The sequence below is a fragment of the Chelon labrosus genome (genome assembly GCF_963514085.1).
Source record: "Chelon labrosus genome assembly, chromosome: 7".
NCBI lineage: Eukaryota > Metazoa > Chordata > Actinopteri > Mugiliformes > Mugilidae > Chelon > Chelon labrosus.
The window spans coordinates 14416182-14438839 of record NC_140343.1 but is presented as its reverse complement, the minus strand read 5'-3'; the positions used below and the strand labels follow the sequence as shown (position 1 = coordinate 14438839).

The following is a 22658-nucleotide window of genomic DNA, read 5'->3' as shown; positions in this document are numbered from 1 at the left end:
CTGTGATGAGCAGAAAGAGTGAAAAGAGTCAGGAGGGAGAGGGGGATCTTGGTTTCATGGTTTGTGGGGGTGGGGGTAGCATTACACGAGGGCGAATTGGAGTGATGACATTGTTCCTAAGTGCCAGCTGAGTGCACCTATACGTCGGCCTCTGTGGAGGAAGGGCTATTCACCTGTCCGCAGATGGGGCTTTTGGACAAAGGGGCGAATGGGCAGCTAGGTAAAACCCCAGCAGGGTACAGTCTGCTCTGCTGTTGACACTTTGATGTGTGCAGGTCTCAGGTTTCCTGGTTGTTTCAGTGGAAAATAGGGATTGATTCTGGATCATACAGGTCTGGGTTTCACTGGAAGCCACATGAAGCACTGTGACATCTGAAAGGCCTCCAAGATGGACATGGATTAAGGAGTGGGCTGCACACTCATGTGATCAGTGAATTTCCAAGTATGAACCTTGTCTTCCTTCAAGCTGAACAGGTGGATTACATTAGGTAAGGTGCAAAAAAGAATTCTAAGCTATTATCTTCATGATTCATAATTATCATTTGGTAATACTGATGATGCTGCATGTATTCCTGTGCTACTGGGTCCACTGTTGGATTCCTGAAGTATCTATCACTTCTGCAAAGAGTCTAATGGAGAAAAAATACCCAGCGATTGCAGGGAGAGAGAAAGGTAAGTCTATCAGCTGACAACGAAATTTTGCAAAATGATAATGGTTGTATAAGTCTGTATAAAACAATCAGAGTGAAGACATAAATATAGCTGTTTATTATTACTGTGTCACTGAAACTGCCTCCTGGGCACCTTGCATGACTACCCACCGCTCAATGCGTGTATACTGACCCAATAAAGTTGACTTACATTTACATTAAGCTTCAGCTGGTCATTTGACATTTCAAAAAACATTAACACGAGCTGAGGAGTGGAGGTTTTCTCGGTGCGCAGACCTGCCAGGACTCGCTCCTCTCTGTGAAAAAATGCTCCCGGTCGCTCTGCTTGTTCACATGCCTCTGAACACTTGTACGCTGATGTAATGCCTTTGCCCTGTGCTGTGTTTTCATGCTGTTTTGCTGTTGCCTCCGGCCCTGTTTTGCTTGGTGGTTGTTTGTCTGACCTGGTGGACCGCAATCAGATGCTGTCATTTAGGATAATAGCTCCAGGTTGATTGGCTGACAAATACAGCGGGACTGTAGCAAATTATACTTACTATAGCTCAGAACCTCATGAATCACAAGAGCAACGAGTTGAAGGAAAACAGTTGTCACTTTAAAGTCGCCATTCTGCATATTTATGACATTTGTGTAAAAGTAATTTACGGCACATAATGTGTATGAGAGGTTGTAAATGAGCACGTAAGGCCTTACGTCTTTGAAACATTCTCTCTTGTCTCTGTAGGGCCAGGACCTGGGCGCTATGGGCTTCCACCCACCATTGGATTTATTGGTCATGACTTCACAAAGCCAGCTAGCCCGGCCTACTCTTTCCATGGCCGCATGAGTGATCATAGTGAGCGTGTCTCTTTCTCCCACTGTCTTACGAGATGAGGAGGATTAGCGACACTTCAATAATCCTTCTTGTAACTGCATGTGTTGGTTAGAATTCTTATTTCAAAGACATAAAGTGGATCATTGCTTAAAGCAGACACATTGCAAACCGTGTTTCCAGTGTTTTTTTTGTTTTTTTTTTAATCTTCCATCACAGCAGCTAATTCTGCCTGGTGTAATGTCAAAACAGAACCACTAGAGGGAGACACCACTTCATAATTCTGCAGTCTTTTTGGGAAATGATTGAACCAAACTGACAAAGAAAATACAGAAGAAGTGATCATAAATGTTTTCTTTTGTTGCAGTGTACTGCGCTGACTCCAGTCCAGGGCCTCAATATCACATTGACGCAAAAATCACCCGCTTTGGAAGGGATGGCACACCTGCATACTCAATATTGGGTAGAATGAAAGCACAGAGTACGTTCATTCCTCCTTCATTTTAAGCAAATATTTATTTTCAAGTCACATTCTTTTAATGTAGAGTTAAACAACAGCCTAACCTGTGGCTCTGATATGTTCGAAAACCCTTCTGTAAATCCAGTCAGCTGTTGCAACTGAAATTACACTCCACCATATGGTGTTGTCATGTTCTTTTCACTAGAGGAGCTATACCACACACCTGGACCTGGTGCGTACAGCCCAGAGAAAGCCCCACCAAGCAACCTGCAGCGCAGACCCCCGTCCTACACCATGGGCTCACGCACACACTACCGCAGCACTGACTCTGTCCCTGCTCCAAACAAGTACTGTCTGCCTCCACTCATAGGCCCTCAAGTCCCAAACAAGCCAGCCGGCGCAAGCTACACGATGTCAGGCAGTTTGAACACAGGGGGACCATCTGTGGATTTAGCCAAGACGCCTGGGCCTTGCAGCTACAATAGCACAGACCCTAGTGTTTATCTGCCCCGACGACCAGCGTTTTCCATGTTGGGGCGTCACAACTTACCCAGAGATGGCACCCAGAAGCCAGGTCCAGGAACTTACAATCCAGAGAAAGTGACAGTTCACAAGGCCCGGGCACCATCCTACTCCCTGGGGATCAGACACTCAGAATTTGTCACCCCACTGGTTGTCAGTGTCTCCGACTGAATATCAATCACTCCAAGAAACGTAACATATGTGGGAGAGAAATAACACATAAACAAACATGTATCTAGAAGTGTATTTTAATTTGTTCTTTGAGTAACAAAGAACTGGTCAAAATCAACTATAACTCAGTGGCAAAAGTATGTTACACAGAAATAATATATGCACATTAACACAAATATAAGTTTAAAGAACAGGAAATGCTCAAAAACAGAAAGCTTGAGGGAAATGGGGGGCTTGAGCAAAATAAAACCATATGCTCATGTGACCACCAAAATAAACCAATCTTGACAAAATAAGATCTTAAAACATTTTTTAAAAAATGCGTTAGACGTGTACAACTGACAGGCAAATGTTCACCTTCATATTTATGTTATCATTCACAGCGGAATCAAAGCCTTTTGTCTCTCATTACCTCTAAAAAATTGAGGATGAAAGAACGACAACAGCAAAAAAAAAAAAAAAAAAAAAGATAAACTACAGGTTTTCTACACAATAGTTTATAACATACATAGAGATATATGTAGGTCAAGACAATAAACACAAATCAGTAAAGATAATAGCAGGTATTTTACAGACGGTTCCCCTTTAATCCTTTGGAAGAGGCCTTCTGAAAAGCAGTATATGTGGCTCTGGGGAGTAAAAGAAGAAAGATGTATCTGTCAATATCATCTGGTTATACCATACAGTATATACTGTCAGCCACGCAGCTGTGGCCTATCTACACACCAGCAGCCATTAAAGGATAGGCTCAGACGGTTTTTATGTTTATCTCTATAAATTATTCACATTCACAGTCACAAGTCATTCTCCACGATGATCTTGAAGAGATCCTATCATAATGAACTCCTATGTAAGATATGGCAAACAATCCTCCAGTGTAAAAATGCCCTCTATAGTTGGGCTGAACTAAATTCTTCAACAGTCTTTTTATTTTTTAAGTTCAAAATGCTGGATTTCTCTGGATGTTGCCTCCTTTCTGGGTTGCATTTGGTGACAGTGAAGCTACAATAATAATTAGATGCAAGTAAGTTGGAAGACTTCAGTTCAGTTCATTAGGTACGCTCGTAAAAACAAGCGCATTCTTGTATATATATCAGTCCTGCACTAAAGCCTAGTCCTCGACTCCATTTAAACAGCATTATAAATGTAGTGAGTCAACTGTATGATCATTTTGGAGGATGTAGTTTGTGGTGCTGTTAAACTGGATTCAATTAAACACCGACTAAAACGGGGTTGTCAAAATAACAGAAACATGTGTAGATATGAGAGAACACTACAAACCACAGCCTTCAGCGTGAAAACACGGTTGAATCGACAGCTTTTAAACACTGAATTGCACAACCTTTTTGTGCATATTTCAGAATGGATTTGTTTTCACTAGTATACCTAATAAAATGGCAATTTAGTGTATTTTTTTTCCAGACAGGGCATCTTCACAGCTAAGGATTGGAAGAATGATTGAGAGCAACCAGTGGCTGTTTCTACTACATGTGGGCGTGTGAACCTGTCCATCAGGTCTATGGTGGTTACTGACCTGGTTTGTGGATCATGTAGTGAATCCAGCCCTGGCTCTGCTGCACCCCGAGTCCTCTCCACTCATCTTCTGTCATCAGGTGGGAGGAGGGGACCAGTTTAGACAGCTGCTTCGGAAGCACAACATGTCTGTGGGAAGGTAAATCACAGACATGTCAAGAATGACCCAGGAAATATACTCTACAAAGAGGTACGACCATACATGACAAATGTTATATGTATTTTCTAAGCACGAAGGTTGTTAACCATATTAGCTGAAAGTAATGTTACAAGTTATCCCCACAACGTTTAAACACACCCATCTTGGCGTTATCTTAACAGTTAGCATGGGTAGCTATTAGCCGGGGGTTGTTTTGCTTGAGTATCGTTACTAAAGCTACGTTAATGTAAAGCTAAGTTAAATTACATGCTCTCAGCTGTATTTTATTAAATTAACCCCATCATTAACGCTACCAGTATCGTGGTGAAGTTGTCAGCAGATTTTTATGTTTAGCAACGCGGCGAGAAAACGTCAAACTCTTCCGAGTTGGCTAACAACTAAACGCAAAATAACGGACAACGGAAAACGTTGACAAAATCCAACATACCTGTACTCGAACTCGTCGTCGTTGTACTTGTCTGAGTAGAAGATCTGTTTTTTCGACATTTTCTGACGGTGATAGCAGGTAATCTTGAGAGGTGTTTTGGGTAATGTGCAGTTAGCTAGCGAAATCTACGAGCGCAACAAGCTGCTGCTGTCATCTGCCGCTGTTTTCTGACGACGATTCAAACCCCAACGGCTACCCGCACGCACGGGATTGGCCAATGCAGCAGCACGTGGACTGAACAGGATCGTCTATGTATGGGAAGATGGATCACTCTGCAGCGAAAATACAATTCTTCAGTTAGCGACCACGGATTGCAACAGTGGGCGCATTTCACTCTTCACTCACATTCAGCAATTATGTCGCATTGTAGTTCTTTTATATAGTTTAAATAATTAGTAGAGATTTATTTGATGTTGTTTTTTTTTTTTTTCCCAAAACGTCTGTCGTCCCTCGCCAGGAGTTTTGTGAAGGCAAAAATAGGGACTCAGTGAGAACTCTTTGTTGTCTTTGTGACGTAGTGCGCACTTAGGAGCATGGGAGCTGGAGTTTGGGTGCAATTATTCCTGAAATAAAAAATACATTTTAAAAAATATGGAAAAGTATCTCACCTAAATGTCTAAGGCAAAACAGTATCTCTAATAATAACTGCAACATTGTGTGAGAATTTTTTTTATAAATAACATATTAAACAAATTTGTATATATATTTCGTTTCAGTAATTTGACGTGAATGTGTTTAGTCACTAGGCCTTTAAACAGAAAAATACATCTTTCACAACCTGTTATATTTTCTCCAGGGCTTTACATATGTCGTCTTTCTTTTCTCAGTCAATGATTTCTAAGTATAAACTATCTGTCTACATTTTAACCATGGTCAGATTTTCCTGTGCAGCAGCTACTATATGTTGTCCTAAACTGTAATCACGGTTGTCCTGGTAATAGCTGCTAATGAGTGGTGGTGTATTCACAGCGCGATTTGTTCCACTTGTACATGCAAAGTACCAAAGTCAGGAGGTAAATGTGTTAACTCTTCATATACAGTGTATAACTGTGTGATTAAAATTACATCATAGCATCAGTTGTTTGTAAATAATCTGCTGGTGTCATGCAAATGTTACTATTGGACCACGCTGTAGTGATGGCATTGCATTTATTTGTTGATTAATTCAGTTTGAAGAAATCAAATGATCTATTTTACTTTTGCATATGGTGTCAGTGCAGCCTTTTGTCAGAGAAAGGGGGCCAGAGCATACCGAGAAAGATCAGCTACTGGTGCATCTGTCAACATGCATCGATTACATCTGGTTTATCAGTAACTTTTTATACTCTGAGGCAAACAAACAAGAAGGGATTGGCTGTTAGGAGGAAGGTGGGGTGGCAGCGGTGCTGTCAAAGCATTTCTGATGGAGGTTTAGTGTTTTATTGTAATCTGGCAAACTGGTGGAACAGTATAGTTCTGCTTCTGCGTCGCTTTATCATTGTCAAATGTAACTAAAAGTTCCCTGCACTGGATATTACCTTCATCTCCTTATTCATCAGAGCCTGACCTAGGTAAGTTTCCTGTCACTGATGCACTTTTTTCAACTTGCAAATGTGTCTGTAGTAGATGATTTGTATGTACGGTATATATATATATATATATTCTATTATATTCTATTACATTCTATTGTATATTCTGAATAAATTGTGTAATATTTTGCTTACTGTTCTAGAGTCACATTTTGTTGCAAAGAAAACCTATTACACGGCTTTCCTAACTAATTATGGCACTAATGACTAGTTTGAAATGGCACAATTTGCCTTATTTGACAGGAACACAATGAGCTTTTCTTTTTATGTATAGGTGAAAGTACTTAGTCAGTACATTACCGCAGTGTTTGCTTAACAGACTACTGGGTAATTTCACAATATGCGTATTTGCAGATGCTTGTTTTTGGACATTAACTCTTCCGTCTATTTTGAATTTAAGTCTTTTTTTTTTTTTTTACTCTTACCTGTGTGCATGCTTTGCCCAAAATAACAACAACAACAAAAAAAAGTTAATCCACTTTCCATGACAATCCTATTTCCTGTACCTGATTTTACCTTTGTGAAAGACACAACTGTACAGCCGGAGAGAAACAGAAAAGACAGTGGACGTAATTTGATGGGTTACAAGGAAATACTCGAGGGAGGGTGCAAGTGAGGAGCTAAAAGGATCATGCTGAGATGGCTGATTGCTCTCTTGGGAAGTGGGTGGGAGTGAAGATGGCAAGAGAATTCAGGCAGATGGGACGGGGAGGATGTTTTCAGACACGTACTCCCTGATGAGTGTGGCTGCATTGTTTCCTTTGTTAAGTTGTTGTCTAACCAGGACAAATGGAATTACACACACACATACATACACTCATTGACTGATCCAAAATTCACTTTAGCTAATTGGATGAGCCTCATTCTGATATTTGCTCATGTTCGTTCACAATAATTTCTTAATAATTCTAATTTGCGCACCTGGTGGCCAAACCATTAGGTATGCTAGTGAAAACGAATGCACTCTAATATAGCAGTCCTGCACTAAATCTTCATTCATAACTGCTGTATTGTTTAGTTCATGTTAAAACATGTACAGGATGTAGTGTGTGGTGCCGTTAAACTGAATTGAATGAAAGACTAAAGTATTTCTGTTATTTATCTTAGCCCAGTGACTAAAAAAGCTAGAAACATGTGTTGATACAACACAATACAATTCAAAAGTATTACAAACTACAGCCTCCAAAATAAAAGTTAATCAGTAGCTCTTTCAGTGATTTAAAACAAATGCTGAATACCATAAGCTTCATGAAAGTAAGATCTAGTGCCGGACTGTTATATTAGAATACATTTGTTTTCAACGGTGTACCTAATGAACAGGGAAGTGAGTGTTCATCGATATAGCATATAGCGATGAATCGTATTTGCTTTAGTACAATTTCTAATTAATGTACTTCATGTAATTAGACAAATATGCAAAAACAGATTTATAAAAACACAAAATACACTGATAGCAGAGATCTAAATACATATCCATGCCATCCACTTTATGTCAGGTTCAGTGTTTGTTGGAACCAAATAGTAATTTCATATTCTACATGTGTTCTACGTGTTTTTATCTTTTTTGTTATGTTAACAGTATACAAAAAATAGAAGATGTAATTTTAAATACAATATTTACATTCTTATAAATGCAATGTAACCTAATCTACCAACAGCACTGGCAGCATTTTATATTTTGCCAAAATGATCGTACACTGCCACAGATGTTCTGAATTTCCTTTATGCAGAAATACAGGTGCTCTGCAGTGCGAGTGTGTTTCTGGGTGGTTCAGGCAGATGTATTTAAGCTAATACAGTCTGAGAGCAGCTGGGCAGGGCAGGGCTAATAGTCCAATGACATCATCCAAGGAGAGAGAGAGAGAGAGAGAGAGGAGAGGAGAGGAGAGGAGAGGAGAGGGAGAGAGAGAGAGAGAGAGAGAGGGGGGAGAGAGAGCTTGCCTAAGGCAGTGAAAGGAAGCAGGCCGGCACAGACAGAGAGCGGAGCGGCATGAGCGTGGGACAGTGCTTGTGTGTGAACGGGAGAGGACCAGACAGCGTTCAGTTGACTTTGACAAGGATATAGGACTCCGCCCGGAAGATTTTCTCTCTATTTTTCTCCTCCACTTCCACTACACCTTTCCCCCTCCCCTTCCCCTTTTCCCCTCTCCCCTGCATCCTGTGGCAGTTATCCCCCCTCTCAGCTCCTGCTTCAGGCGGCTCCTCCGGGCATGCTCCTTAAGCCAAAGTATGGCCGCTTTCGCAACGAGTCTGTGACCTCTTCTGACGACCTGATGCAGAGTTTAGCCATGACCGGCAAAGTTGTGGCCACCTCAGTGGTCCCCTCCTCCACCCCGAGCCTTCCTCTGCCTCCCTTGCCTCCTCTGGATCCCAATGCCAGGTCCTCCTCCTCTGCTGGGGCTGCAGCCCTGGCTGACTCCCCTTGTTTGGATGGAGAGCAGGATGGCACCACAACCTTCTGCATGCTCATCCCAAAGATGCCCCAGTGGAAGTTCTCCAACTCTCTGCTCAGCCGGAGCCCGTCCAACTCCAGCTCCAGCTCCAGCTCCGGCTCTAGCAAGGACTCGGGCAAGGCGGCAACAGCTCCTTCCCAGGCCTCCGTCTCCTCTTCTTCATCATCACACAGGCCCAGTGCGACCTCAGCCAGTGGCCCGGTGGCAAGCCTAGCAGCAGTGCTTAACTCCTGTGACCCTGTGTGTGTAACCCCATGTTCCCTGCAGGCTATTCGGGGGCAACGAGCAGTGGCAGCGGCAAATTCTTCCAGTTCAGCGCTGCACGGATTTGGGGCCACAGAGGTCATGATGAGCTCCGGTGGTTCCAGCGGCTCCAGATCAGGAATGAACCGCAGAACAAGGGGTGAAGTCATGTGGCTGGGGGGAGAGGACTTCAACCAGAAGGGCAGCTTCATCCACAAACCCTCTCAAGGCTGGCTGCACCCTGACAAGAAGATTGCAGGACAAGGAGCCTCTTATATTGTCAGGGTGAGTCACCTTCTGTGATGCATTCTGTTTATGAATGTTAAAGGACGTAAAACATGCAGTTAATTCAAGATTCCTTTCTGCACAAAAAGAAATAACTTTTTTCTGTTGTTCATTATTTACCAAGTGTCTTTACACAGGAACCGGAGAACCGCAGAATATTAATGAGTGCATTTAAAGGTTTCTCTATCTGGGTGTGAAACAAAAGGACACCTCTCTAGCAGGCAGTTTGTTATGCAGCTCATGTGGCTGTGGCTGGGGAATACATAATTTAATCCAGATAGGTGGCTTGGTGTGGCTGGTTGGTGGACTGCGTCAGGATCGCACACACACAAGCGTCAGGGCGGAGAGAGATAAACAATGAAATTATACGTACAAAGGATTGTTGTTCGGCGGCGCTGTTTACTGAGGGTAGCATGCACTGTGCCACAGTTTAAACAAATACTAGTGCATTTATAGAGCGTGAAACCTATGCGATTGTAAGCATGAGGGAGTGGTGCTCGCTGTATGGTTTCGGGATTGTTTACATTCATGTGTGCAGCAAATGATCAGTCGTGACGTACAGTTACTCTGCGTATGAATACAAATGTTTATCATAGTTAGCATTGTTGAAGAATGCTCCAATTAAGCTTTTAAATGTTTATCAAACATGTTTTTTATTGAACTTAAAGAAAGTAAAATGGTTAAACAGTGAAATGGAACATTCTGTGATCTGAAGAGATATCTTCATTTGCGTTTACAAGGGGTTACCATCCGAAGCAGACTGCTTGACGTCAAAGTCAATGATCTCCCTTTAGACATCCCCCATGACTGTTCCCCTCTGGCCCTCCGTTCTCTCCTCCTCCTCCTCCTCCTCCTCCTCCTCCTCAAACTAATGACATGGCTCTTGATTAGTGCAGTCTGGGGCCCAAGCCCGCTTCCTAATGGCATTACAGAGGCACCATTCATTCCTATATTCAATTAAGTTTAATCACAGTCATTGGAATCATGTGACGTGGAAGAGGATGGTTGGATCAGTGCGAGAGGGATACGAATGTTGAGCACACATAAGCCCTCAACGCCGTGCAGGGCTTTCCAAGATTCAAGAACAAGTGCTCCTCTCATATGTGATTGATACCTCGGTTAATGATCAGACCAAGCTTTTAACAGCTTATTGTTGTCATCTGAAAGCGCGCTGCTCTAATTTTAGATGACCTGTGCGAGCTAATGTTTGAAATGCGTTTCACAGCTGCTGAAGAGGAACTGCGCGTGCACTCTGGTGGCGAATCTGTGCAGGGAGGAGTACTTACTGCATGTGTTAGTGTCAGAGTGACAGTAGATTTCTGCTGCGCTGTGCCGTTTTTAAGCACCGTTGTGAACAGCTCTCCCTCTGTTTCTGCTCTGCTCTCAGTGATGCACACACCTCTGCTGGTGGGAAGGACACAGATATGATCCTTATTAATGCTTTTGCACTTTCCCTCTGTCTGCATCTGCCATCGCCTGGACAGTGCGGCAACCATCTGCCAAAGCACTGCAGCTGCCAAAGCAGCCATCATTTTTAGAGCTATATTAAAACCAGAAAGCCATCATAACCCTTCCTTACTGTACAAAGTATGTTCCCATCGAATTATAAATATATTTAATGTGATTGTGTGTTGCTGTTGATCCAGAGTTAACTGCAGTAAGAGGCAATTACTCCCAATATAAATGACAAACATGACAGGACATGCAGCTCTTAAATAGAAAAAAATAAAATAAAAATCCTCCATCCATCTTTACACAACATGATTCTTGTTTTGTCCAAGCCTCAGGGATAAAATAGATGAATGGACGCACAGGCATTTTCTCTAGTGATAAACCCTGAAACTGCAATGCTTAATCTCAAAGACGACAGCCAGGACACAACGGAGTTTGAAAAGGGATTCCAGTGTTATTCAATTTGCGGGGAATGTTTCTTGGAAAGTGAGAGTTCCTGTAGTCACAGGAACTGTGTGCTCAAGGCTTGGCCAAAAGGACAAGAGAGCAGATATTATGATAGAAAAGGGGATGGGTTGCATCAACGGATCAGTGTGTGACAATGGAAGCATTGGCAGAGAGAGGGAAGGGGAAAAAAGAGGGACAAATTTCCTGATGGAAGACTTCCCTCATCTCCAAATCTTGTTAGAAAGCTTATTAAGTTCTCAGACTCAAAGGTCCCTCTCTCTCTCTCTCTCTCTCTCTCTCTCTCTGGTAAACAACACTGAACATGATATTGACTCAGCCTTATTGTGGGATACATAGAATGTAAATCAAGTTGGACCTAAAACGTTTAATTAATGGGTTAATTTAAATATTGCACTATACATAAAAATAGCGTATGGAATTTGAAATGAGGTCTTATGAGACACAAGGTAGTCTCACTGAAGACAAAAGCAGATACAGATTTTTATAGACCCGGATCCGGGACCAGATTATTACCAATTTACACACTACAAATGTGAAAATGACAGCAAGTTTGTAGTTGTCCCTGGATCGATTATTGACTGACTGACTCGTTACAGAAGGTAAACACAATTACTCACCTCGACATCTTTTCATGAAAACCTTGTAGATATGCAAATGAGCACTACAGGCCGATCCTTCACATGCATGCACGCATCGATTGTATGCACAAACGCACTCACACCCTTAGCATCCCCCCAAAGGGCTAAGATGCTGCAGTTTGTACGTGATTTGAAGCTCTTAGTGCTGCTAATCTAGTCAAGGTGCCATTAGCACCCCAACCTGACAGCCATTAGGAAGCTGCTCAGCTGGGACCTCTGATCTGTGTGAGGATTTGATCTATATTATTGTTGGAAATAGTTGTGTTTACCAATAGAAGATTACATATTGTACAATTTTTTGTTTAAAGACAGTTTGCAAGATCACATTTATTTGTTTTCGTTCTTGAAACAGTGAAAGTCAATCATGGTTCTTACTGCACATAAGGTTATTGTAAAACTACAATCTGACTAAAATCTTGACTTTATCTGTCTGTAGTTATTTTGCAGAACTAGGTCTTTTTAATGATTCTTTGATTTGCTTTTCTTTGTAGTACATGGGCTGCATTGAGGTGTTGAAGTCAATGCGCTCCCTGGACTTCAACACGCGGACTCAGGTGACGAGGTAAGCATCCCTACTGGTGTTGTTGAGTCAGGGGAATCCCATCCAAGATGCATAGTATTAACTGAAGTATCAGGCACTATCGTACCAACTCAGCCTTCAGACCTAAAGTCTTAAATCTTTTAACTGCTTCACCAGACCTATACAAGCAAACTCTAAAAACTCTAGACATAAATCCACTGTTGCTCCTTTACTGGAGAGATACAATTTTATGAGCTTTAATGAGATTTTTGGATTACTTTCACGATCATGGCAGCTTCATACAATTTTGAACGGTCTGGTGCTTCCGGCGTTATGTGACTTTGTTTACACTGGTTCAGTAAATTCTATTAGATCCTCCAGAATATGCTTTATACGAGATTGGACTATACCATTTGCTGCATTTGGGCAATCAGCTTTCTCTGTATCAGCCACAAATCAATGGAACAGCCTGTCTGACGACGCGAGGCAGCTCTGTCAGTACTTAAACAGTCTGCCAGAAGCCGCTCAGCTCTGCGATCACTTGTTTTATGGTGATTGTGACTTATTTGACAAGAATACAGTACGTTTGTGACGTGTTAATGTGTGTGGTTTTTGTGCCGCGTGCCTTGTTTGCTCTTTCTCTCGTCTGCTTCCGCTATTGTTTGCTGTCGTGTCGTTTCTTTTCTGGGAGCCCTGGAGCTGTAATGTTGTGTATCAGATGGTGACAGCTATGTTTGAAGTGTACAATGTCGGGACCTAATAGGCTTTTCCTTATTTAGCTCAGCCAAAGTTTCCAAAAATGAGTCTCAAAATACTACTATAAGCTGAAGCTAACACAGGGTCCCTGTGAATGCAGCTATTGGTGATAATAAACAGAGTTACACTCGTAGCTGTGGCAAACACTTTGGGAACATGAAGAAAGAGCAACGATATCTAGTAGTTTATTTCATCAAAACCCATCTAACATTTTGCAGTGAGGAATGTCAACTAATGGTAATGCCAGGTGTACAAAGTATTAGTCGAAGCCAAAGGTTTTGGATTAGTCAACAATATAGTGTGTGTGTCTGTTAAGAGACAAACAGAGCTACTGTGTTCAGTGGCACGAACTGTCCCAATATATATAACTACACCTCAGGGTCTTACTATGTCAGTTTCTTTGTGTTATAAGCCGAACATGTGATGTTATTGCTACAACACCAAGGTTCTGACCTCATGGGAGACGTAGACTCCCTCCTTCCTTCCCTGTCTCCCTTCTTTCTCTTCTGTGTCTCACCCTCCCCTCTCTCTCTCTCGTCCACAATCGATCGGCAGTAATCTGAGCCCACCGTGCATCCAGGGCTTAAGTGCGGGAGGGGGGGAGGCAGAAGAGATGGAGTGATAGAGAGGGAGATCTATTATTGATGATGTTCGCTAATGACTGTGGAAAGCTGCAGTGGTCCCCCATGAACGCGCCCTGTTGGATAATGTCTGCGGCTGTAACTTCTCGAGGAGGAGGCCGAGGGGGGAGGGAGGGGTGTTCAAAACAAAACAAACAAGACGTTAGAAAAGGGAGGAACCGTGCAGAGAATAAGCTACTTCTGGCTGATTGCATGGCATCACTTTAGCCGTGATTGTTATAGCGATGATTAATGTCTTTTGTGTTTGGGTCCTTGCGGTTGTTGACATTACAGTCAGTTTTCGGCGCGCTCACCCTCTGTCAAACTCACTGTGGCCTTTTTTAGGAGGCAGTTTATTCGCCGTAAGGTCAAAGCGGTCAGCCAGTTTATCCCTGATGCTAACAGCATGATGCCTTTGTTTCTTTATTCCTTCCTTTAATTTGACCTAGTCTAGCAAAGTTTACGTGATATTTACTCTGTGTGAACGGTAGCTGGAGGGCATTCAAAAGCAGCATGTCGAGTCAGCGCTCATACCTCCACCCACAACGGGCCTTTCTTTCAGCTTCCTGACTTGTACACAACTTAATTTAGTTCTGGAAGACCACAACAAAACATTAAGCAGAATATTAAAAAATGTACTTCAGCTCCTGGATTCAAGGAAGGTGCTTCCTGCAGCAGTGCTCTCCAGGTCGCGCAGTATCAACAACACTAGTGATAATGGGGCCTGGCATTTTATCGCAGCGAAGATACCAAGACTGCAGACAAAAACAACAACAGCCCATCGCTCTCCTCCTCCTCCTCCTCCTCCTCCTCTTCCTTTCTCTGCCCTCTCATCGACATGAGTCATTCCAACATTGTGTTTTTCAAAAATCCCTTAGAAGACCTTTACTCGAGATGGGGCCCGGGACGCTGCTTTTTAAATATTTACGAGCCACTTGATAGGGGCAGCTGGGTTCTTGATTGCTGTCCCCACCGTCCCCTGGCAGAGAAAGAGAGAGCTGCAGCCTCAAATCCACATTATGCCTCACTCCCTCCATCAGAAACACACAGGGGATGGAGGCTTTAAATGCCCATTAGGCGGCCATTCCCAGGAGTTATAGCGGCTTCATTTCAACGTTGTAACAAATCTGTGGAGAGAATTGCACCTTGCAAAATAAATGTGAATACTAATGCCCTAAAGGAACTTCACAAATACTCAGTTTTTCTTATTATTAGTTATATAAGCATTGTCTTATGATCAGCATTGTTGTCTTCTTCCATGAACATCAATGGCAAAGCTAGATTAGTAGTACGCTTTGAACAGACCAGCTGGAAACATTTTTCTTGACCTTTGAACTCTAATGCGTCCGCGACCTGTGACCTTTGCCAGGGGAAGGGAACAAAAAGCTTCTGTTGATGAATAACCTCAGGTTGTTCCATTACTGTGATCAGCAGTTTCGTGTGCCACCAAACACTTGTGAACATTACACAGACGTGATCCATCCATGTGATTTCTAGATAATAAACAGCTGGTGACCAGTGTCCCTCTTTAGTCTGACCTGTAACCTTTCTTCTTTTTCCTAATTAGGGAAGCCATCAACAGGCTGTGTGAAGCTGTGCCAGGTGGAAAGGGGGCTTGGAGGAAGAAGGTTCGTTCTAAATTTACAATCCTATCATATATTATACCTTTGACAAGTAATCAATAGTATTTTTAACCTGAAATATTTTGGACTCTGCTCCAGTACTGTATGGGTAGAAATGAGGGAAGTACAGCATTTATGACTGCCAGTATATGTAGCAAACGCTCTATTGCTCTGTGCAGGTCCTTCTCCAAAGTCAAAACTCTATGATTGTAATCTTTTTTTTTTTTTTATGCAGGCCCTGAACAAAGCCCTCCAGTCAGTCATGGGGAAGAGTAACCTGCGATTTGCAGGCATGAGCATCGCGGTCAATATTTCTATAGATGGCCTTGGTCTACTCATCCCTACCACGAGACAGGTCAGATGATGTTTAATTACCATAGGCGGCTTTAGGATTAGAGTGAATTTGAAATAACCCAATCAAATGTTAATCCCTACTGCTCGTATACAATAATGTTTTGCATTTCAAGTTGTCATCTGGTTACATTTCATTTATAATATATGTGAAGAATTTATGATTTATCATCAAAGTGCATCATTAATTGTTAAATTACCTATGAAATAATTTTACTGAAGTATCCACCTCATCTGAAAATACATTATGGGGGTTAATATTACTTTATCAAATTTTGGCTCATTTTTTCTTACATTTACGTCATATTATATATATACACATTAATTGATAAAGTAAAAATAATCTACTTCTCTTTTTCAGGTGATAGCCCACCATCCTATGCAGTCCATCTCGTTTGCCTCTGGGGGAGACACAGTGAGTTCAGCATTTTACTCCCCACTCTTCATTAAATTGTTGTTGTATTGGACATCCTGGCCATCTGCACGCATCTAACTCAATTGACTTTTATTGGTTTCCAATCTCATGACCTAAAAATCAACGAGGGCTTTGATTTAGTTATATACGTCTAATGTCTGGTCAAATTAAATTTTCTCTCCCGTGTGCTACAGGACACACCTGATTACGTTGCGTATGTGGCCAAAGACCCAGTGAATCAGAGAGGTATGTACTCAGAAACTTCTCTTTCTGCCTTAGCATTCGAAAGCCGCATCAAACATCGCTCCCATGTGTTGTTCATAAGTAAACGATGTTTGTAATGAAAAGCATATCTATTCTACATACCATTTAGAAACAAAATACTCATGCAGACCAGTAGACATTATAAAATCTGCCAGATTTTATTTTAACACATGTTGGTGCAAGGTTTAATGGACAATAAAAAAATGAACCCTTAACGTGGCGGCTGGTGAGAATGTCTTTAACTCTCTGCGTCTCTTTTCTGTTTCCTTCAGCTTGTCATATCCTGGAGTGCTCAGACGGTTTAGCCCAGAGTGTCATCAGTACCATCGGCCAAGCCTTTGAGCTGCAGTTCAAACAGTATCTACACAGTCCTCCTAAAACCATGGCGCCTGTGGAGAGGTAACAGGACGTCCCGTCAAAATAACAACTTATTCGCAAAGTTGAAAAACCTCCCAGGAGTTTTTGTTACAGTCCCCACCGTAATAATTCACAGCATACATATGCCATATATTATACTATATGTCTTGATACATGAGATAGACTCTCCAATTAACCTAACATGCATGTTTTTGGATTGCGGTTAATGGAGAAAACCCACACAGGGTTAGGGTTAGGGTTGAACATTCAAATTCCAGACAGTATAAGCATAAGCATCCTACATGAAGGAGCACATGATCTAGTGCTCAATTCTCCGATTTCATTGTTATTTATTGGCAGGACATGTAATAGTTTGTCTTTATCTCATCATATTGTTAATACACAGATCTTCTTCCCAATAGATTACTGAACATCAGATGTTGTCTCAGCGATGTCAGATGAACTTCAAGACTATTAATATTTTCTATTCTGGTTTCAAATGTTCTTCCTGCCAGCATCAGCAACTCTAGAGATCTGTATACATCTTTCCTTGATTTATATAGATCCCGTTAGGATGTGGAGATGCCATTTGATCAGCCCAGATCTATTTGAGAACCCATCTGTCCTTTGCTTGTGATTAATAACATTATCAATATAATTATGAAATGAATATTGAAATGAGACTTATCAACATAAATATCTGCAGAATAATCTGCATTTCACTTACGCAGATGCTGTTTCTCTCTCCAGGTCAGTGAGGACAGAAGAGCCCATGTGGGGAGAGGATGAGGACTTCTCTGAGCACGATTACTACAACAGCATCCCAGGGAAGGAGCCTCCTGTCGGGGGAGTGGTGGACTCCAGACTCAGGCAGAGTAGTGCCCTCCTGGGCCACATTCACACCCAGCCACAAAGCAAGACATCAGCTCAGGTAAGTGCGCTTCTTTTCACTTCCTGTCTTTGTTTGCTTCCCACCTGTGTGACTGTGGGCTCCTTCCTCATTAGTTTCACCCGTGTGTTGTTTCCCAGTCAGTTCTCAGAGTACTGATAGTCAACTCATCAGTTCTTGTGTGTACCTTGCCTTTTTGTTGCATGTTATTTAGTTCTTGGATTGGTTGCATACACCGGACTCCTGGATATTCCTGGATCTTGCATCAGCTTTAGAATTAATGCGCGCTTTATTAAGTTTTGCATTCACTTTGTTATTTACTCACCTCACAACAGTATTACATGTCTTACCTTTTGTCCTGTGTCCCATTACAAGGAAGCAGTCACCTGGGCAGGAGGTGGTGAAAGTATTCAATACTTCCCAAAGCAATCAGAGATCAAATTAGAGTAAATTCCATAAAACCTAAAACAGATTAATGGATGAATTTCCAACTCTTAGATTTGTGATCAACTGGAGGTACCCAACTTCTACACTGGCACCATGGAACTAAACAAACAAACTTTGCACAAAGTAGAAAAAGCTATAGCAGTAGGCCTATCGGTATATCAACATTAACACGATAATAATGTAATTCCCAATATGGTATTGCGCATTTGATCTTTTAAGAATATTTTGCAGATGCTAGTTCTATGCTTTCAGCTGGGGTTTGTATTTACGCTTGGCTGTACTGATAGTTCTTCTTCTTTTCTGTCAGCACCATCCTTCACATAGCCAGTGCTCCCTAATATGTAAGCATGATGTACTCCATCACAGTCTGATGTTATCTCAGATATAATTAAACTTACATCTGGCCATTATCACGTGCCGTGTGATTAACGCTTACCACAGAATGACAGCCAGACTCAGGCTCTCTGACATCTCCCCCCATAAACCCGGTGACTGATATGTTTTGCTGCTCGATCCCCATATTGTTTACATCGAATTAACGCACAAAAATATACCCCATATCGGTCCTCCTGATGCGCCTGCCCCATAATTGACGAAGACAGATATGATTTCATAAAGAGCTTTGGCTTCTTGGGCGAAAATAACCCTTTGTCCTTTCCTTGCAGCATGTGTACAATATGGTGACATGCTGTAGCTAATGTTTCAAATAGAGTGCTTCAAAACTGCATTATGCAGGCTCGAGAGAGCTTGCGAGTTCTCCATCCAGGTACAGAGACGCAAACCTATTTACGGTGTGTTCTTCTGGTGTGTTTGTGTGTTAGCAGACAGGCTCACCAGCAAGGAGGGAGCAAGCATCTTACCCCCCTGGCCAGCTGTGTTATGAGCTCCACTGGGACACCGAGGCGCCCTGCAGCTCAGGTGAGACACCTTGTGGCAGCAAACAGCTATAACAGCTAGAAAAAAAAAAAAAAAGGCCTAATAACCTTTTACACAACTTTATCTGATGGAGAAATTGTTTGCTGTTCATTGTTTGAAATGCCAGTAAGCTGCTTTAGGAGATTGCATTACTTTAATTCAGGCAAAGGCTGAGATGAAAGAAGGAGATAATTTATACTAATTAAATCTATATAATTATATACAGGATTTTTGTTGGTAGTGTGCCTGGATGAGTTTTCCATGTTGTTGTGTTACAAGTCTGGCTATCTGTACACTTTGCAGCCTGAATGAGATGAATTTACCCCCTAGCACAGGCAGAAGTTCTGTGTTTAGCCCCTTCTCATGAACACATTAATAGATTTAGGATTCTTGAGATGTATAATGAGGACAGACTTTCAGATTAAAAACATATCCTTCATGGTTCATCTCTAATATGAGTATCCTCTGGGTTCTGCAGTATAAAAAATATTTTTATATAGAAATTAGATGCCATAGTTATCTAAAAATGATGCATGACACATATGCTTTACTGATGAAGTAACCACTATGACCATTTACTGTTTCAATGCTGGGGCACCCACACAACCAGGTGAGCTATTGGGGTGCTCATATACTGGCATATACTGAGACTATAGTCCTCAAGTCATCCCCTCCCTCTCACCCCACGTCTCTCTCCAGTTATACCAATAAAGACACAAAAATGATTTGTTACAAGCACCTCTGTCTTCTTCAGGCCTGACATCAGATGGTTACCTGTGTGCTGACGGTCAGCCACCAGGCAGCAGGGACTATGAGGAGCATCAGTACGTCAACACCCAGAGTCTGGAGAACCTGGAATCACTCGCGCAGGGTCCTGATGGACACAGAGGGGCCAGGGTGCCCGACAGTCCCAAAAAGGACCTCTTTGACATGAGTAAGTCTTGAGATTTAATGTGACATGTTCTGATAGATGTACTGAATTTAGAATAACTACATTTGTATTTGTGAAACACTTTTCCTTAGGACCCTTTGAGGATGCCCTGAAGCTCCATGAGGCCTGTGGTGGAGCTGGTGGGTCCGGCGTATCCGGAGGCTCTGGGGCTCAGGTCAGTTGGGAAGGTGTTCGGGTGTTAGAGGACCAATGGCCCAGCCCTCCGCGACGCAGAGCTCCGGTGGCCCCAAATGAGGAGCAGCTCCGTAGGGAGGCGTGGTATCACAGCCGGATGAGCCGTCGAGACGCAGAGAAACTCCTGGTCCGAGACGGAGATTTCCTCGTCCGAGAGAGCACCACCAACCCAGGGCAGTATGTGCTAACAGGCATGCACTGTGGCCTGCCCAAACACTTACTGCTAGTGGACCCTGAGGGAGTGGTAAGTCTGTCTAACCACTCATTAGATGATATAAAGCCAAAAACAGACTTCAGCTTTTAAGATAATTTCTTTATTTCTTTTCAAACATCAGCACACATGACAGGACACTTGTTTTCTCTCCATTAAGGTCCGGACCAAAGACATGTTATTTGAGAGCATAAGCCACCTTATCTCATACCACCTGAAGAATGAGTTGCCAATCGTGGCAGCAGAAAGTGAGCTCCACCTCAAACAGGTAGTCAGGAGGAAACAGTGAGTCACCCGGCCTTGCATGGGAAGGTAAGCACGCAAAGTATGTTGTACGTAAGAATTTTGCTGCAAATGTGAGCATCACTATTAATATACATTAATTACGTCTTTCTCTTCAATATTTCAGAGCCAAAATCATATGTGCCCATGCAACCCACATAAAAATTGAATCCAAAATAATTTTTTTCTGAGAGGATGCTTCATCTGGAGGAGAGAATATATCGTTGACACTTTCTTTCCACTGACATTTCTGCTAAGGAAGTGAAGTATCTGACATCACCTTGTACTGTCTCAGCCCGTCGGCTTCTTGGATAAAACCAAAACATCCCTCATCTGTCACAAACTCCTCAGCATTCAGCTATTAAGCTAACAAACCAACCAGAATGCACGGTGTGTCCTGTTCCAGAGCTGGATGATCACCAACCAAGGTCAAAACTGTTTGGAAGAGGACCCGACCTCAGGAAATCACAAAAGGATGTGATGCACAGTCAAGAAATCTCCCTGTTACAGTAAAGTGCTTCCAGTAATCAGCGACTTGCACGACCAGTTAGTCATGGGTACTTCACCCATCCGGTAATGGACATCACAGAACACAAGCTGCCAGTGAGCTTCTGGTGAAAAAACAAAAGAGATGTCAGCTCCCATATTGAGTGCAACAAAGTGCAAGAATATCCATGTCTGTCTCACTGGAATGTAAAGACTGTTGTTACCTGTTCACAGGTCTGCATATCTGAGAAGGATGCACTCTGAACACAAATCAGTACGAGCCTGATTTGCCTTCTACGTGACATTGCGAGCATCGAAACTCATTTGAAAAAAAAGAAATAACAAAAATCACGCAGGCACACTATATCTTCATATAGACAGTCGTACATTACATACATTGTCTTGAATGTGATCACGTTTACCATAGATATCGGTGGTTTGTGTTGTGTCTGTAAGGGCTGTTTATAATTTGATGAAGTTACGTGTATAAGCCTGCGAACACTACTGGTCGGACTGTACTCCGGTGAATAAGACATCTCTTGTCACGTCTGCATTCAAACAACTCAGTATATCCATGCCTGTTTCCCCCCCAGCCCCTCAAACTTCAGTGCCTTAATAACTACACTGACAGGCGTTTGTGTCAGAGTGTATATATGTGCATTTATGCTCCTATTGCGAAAGACTAGTTTTCTTGCTATGCCAATGAATAAATGAACAAACTTCAGGATGATTAAGCTCTTATACTTGTGAACAGTATCGTAAGCTGCTCTTGCTTTGGGGTGAATGCCGATTAATGCTGTTTTCTAGCCGTCTTGATTGTCTTCGTGTGCGTCCATCAGAAGAATGCCCTCAAATGTTTTCTTTTTCTTAGAAGTAAGCCATAGTCGGCGCCCCTCTGCAGTGATTGATGTTAAAGAGGGGATTTAGACTTGAAAATAAATCCTTTATTTGTCCCGGCTCAGGGAAATGCATCACATTATTGATTGTCCTTATCCCACATCAACGTTTATACATTTCAATTCTCGTGTGTTTGTCCTCCCACTTTTTCGCCCACTGGAAAATTGCAGTGCTTTAACCCTTGCAAGTTGTACGCTCTTTGCAACATATCTCTGATCTGGCCCTCCACTGACCTTAGCATCAGCCTCACAACTGCACAGATAAATGAGGTAAAAATGCTTTTGGTGAGGTCCAAATGATTCTTTTAACATCTCCCCCTTTGCTTTCTCAGGAATTTCTTGAATCTTCTGTGATTAACTGTAATGGCTTTTTATCAATAAAATTAATCAAAAATAGGCTACAGTTCAGATGGTGTTTTGTCGTGTGTGAGTCTTAATATCTGTAGCAGGTCCACAGTAATTCCCAGCTGTCCGGCGTCCCGTGCTCACATGCTACAGCCAATTTAAGACTTGAGGCTTCCATCAACCAAAAATAGATGAGGGACATTGTAGTGGCTGCGGATTTAGAAACCTATTCCATGTTGTATTCAGTCCGCCGTATCAAGTTTAAAAAGAACAGGCTCAACAGCAGGGCAGTTG

General features: G+C 42.3%; 3 protein-coding genes across 3 annotated transcripts; 2 read left to right on the top strand and 1 right to left on the bottom strand.

The window, feature by feature from the left end:
• Positions 1–632: 632 nt before the first annotated feature.
• Positions 633–2642, top strand: cimap1d (CIMAP1 family member D; the record flags this gene model as incomplete). Its single annotated transcript, XM_084547681.1, has 4 exons — positions 633–672; positions 1396–1506; positions 1850–1963; positions 2148–2642. 4 exons carry the CDS (start codon positions 633–635, stop codon positions 2633–2635), a joined length of 753 nt encoding a protein of 250 aa, XP_084403807.1. The 3' UTR covers positions 2636–2642.
• A 37-nt stretch (positions 2643–2679) lies between these two features.
• On the bottom strand, positions 2680–5084 carry cks2 (CDC28 protein kinase regulatory subunit 2). The gene is made up of 3 exons (XM_084547682.1): positions 4756–5084; positions 4170–4297; positions 2680–3264 (listed from the first exon to the last, which is right to left on the bottom strand). Exons 1-3 carry the CDS (start codon positions 4812–4814, stop codon positions 3221–3223), a joined length of 231 nt encoding a protein of 76 aa, XP_084403808.1. The 5' UTR covers positions 4815–5084; the 3' UTR covers positions 2680–3220.
• Positions 5085–8313: 3229 nt separating this feature from the next.
• On the top strand, positions 8314–22370 carry shc2 (SHC (Src homology 2 domain containing) transforming protein 2). Its single transcript, XM_084548499.1, has 13 exons — positions 8314–9304; positions 12354–12424; positions 15326–15386; positions 15616–15735; positions 16093–16146; positions 16341–16392; positions 16683–16809; positions 17518–17698; positions 18928–19021; positions 19773–19952; positions 20042–20388; positions 20516–20667; positions 20765–22370. Exons 1-12 carry the CDS (start codon positions 8534–8536, stop codon positions 20642–20644), a joined length of 2187 nt encoding a protein of 728 aa, XP_084404625.1. The 5' UTR covers positions 8314–8533; the 3' UTR covers positions 20645–20667; positions 20765–22370.
• The last annotated feature ends 288 nt before the right edge of the window (positions 22371–22658 follow it).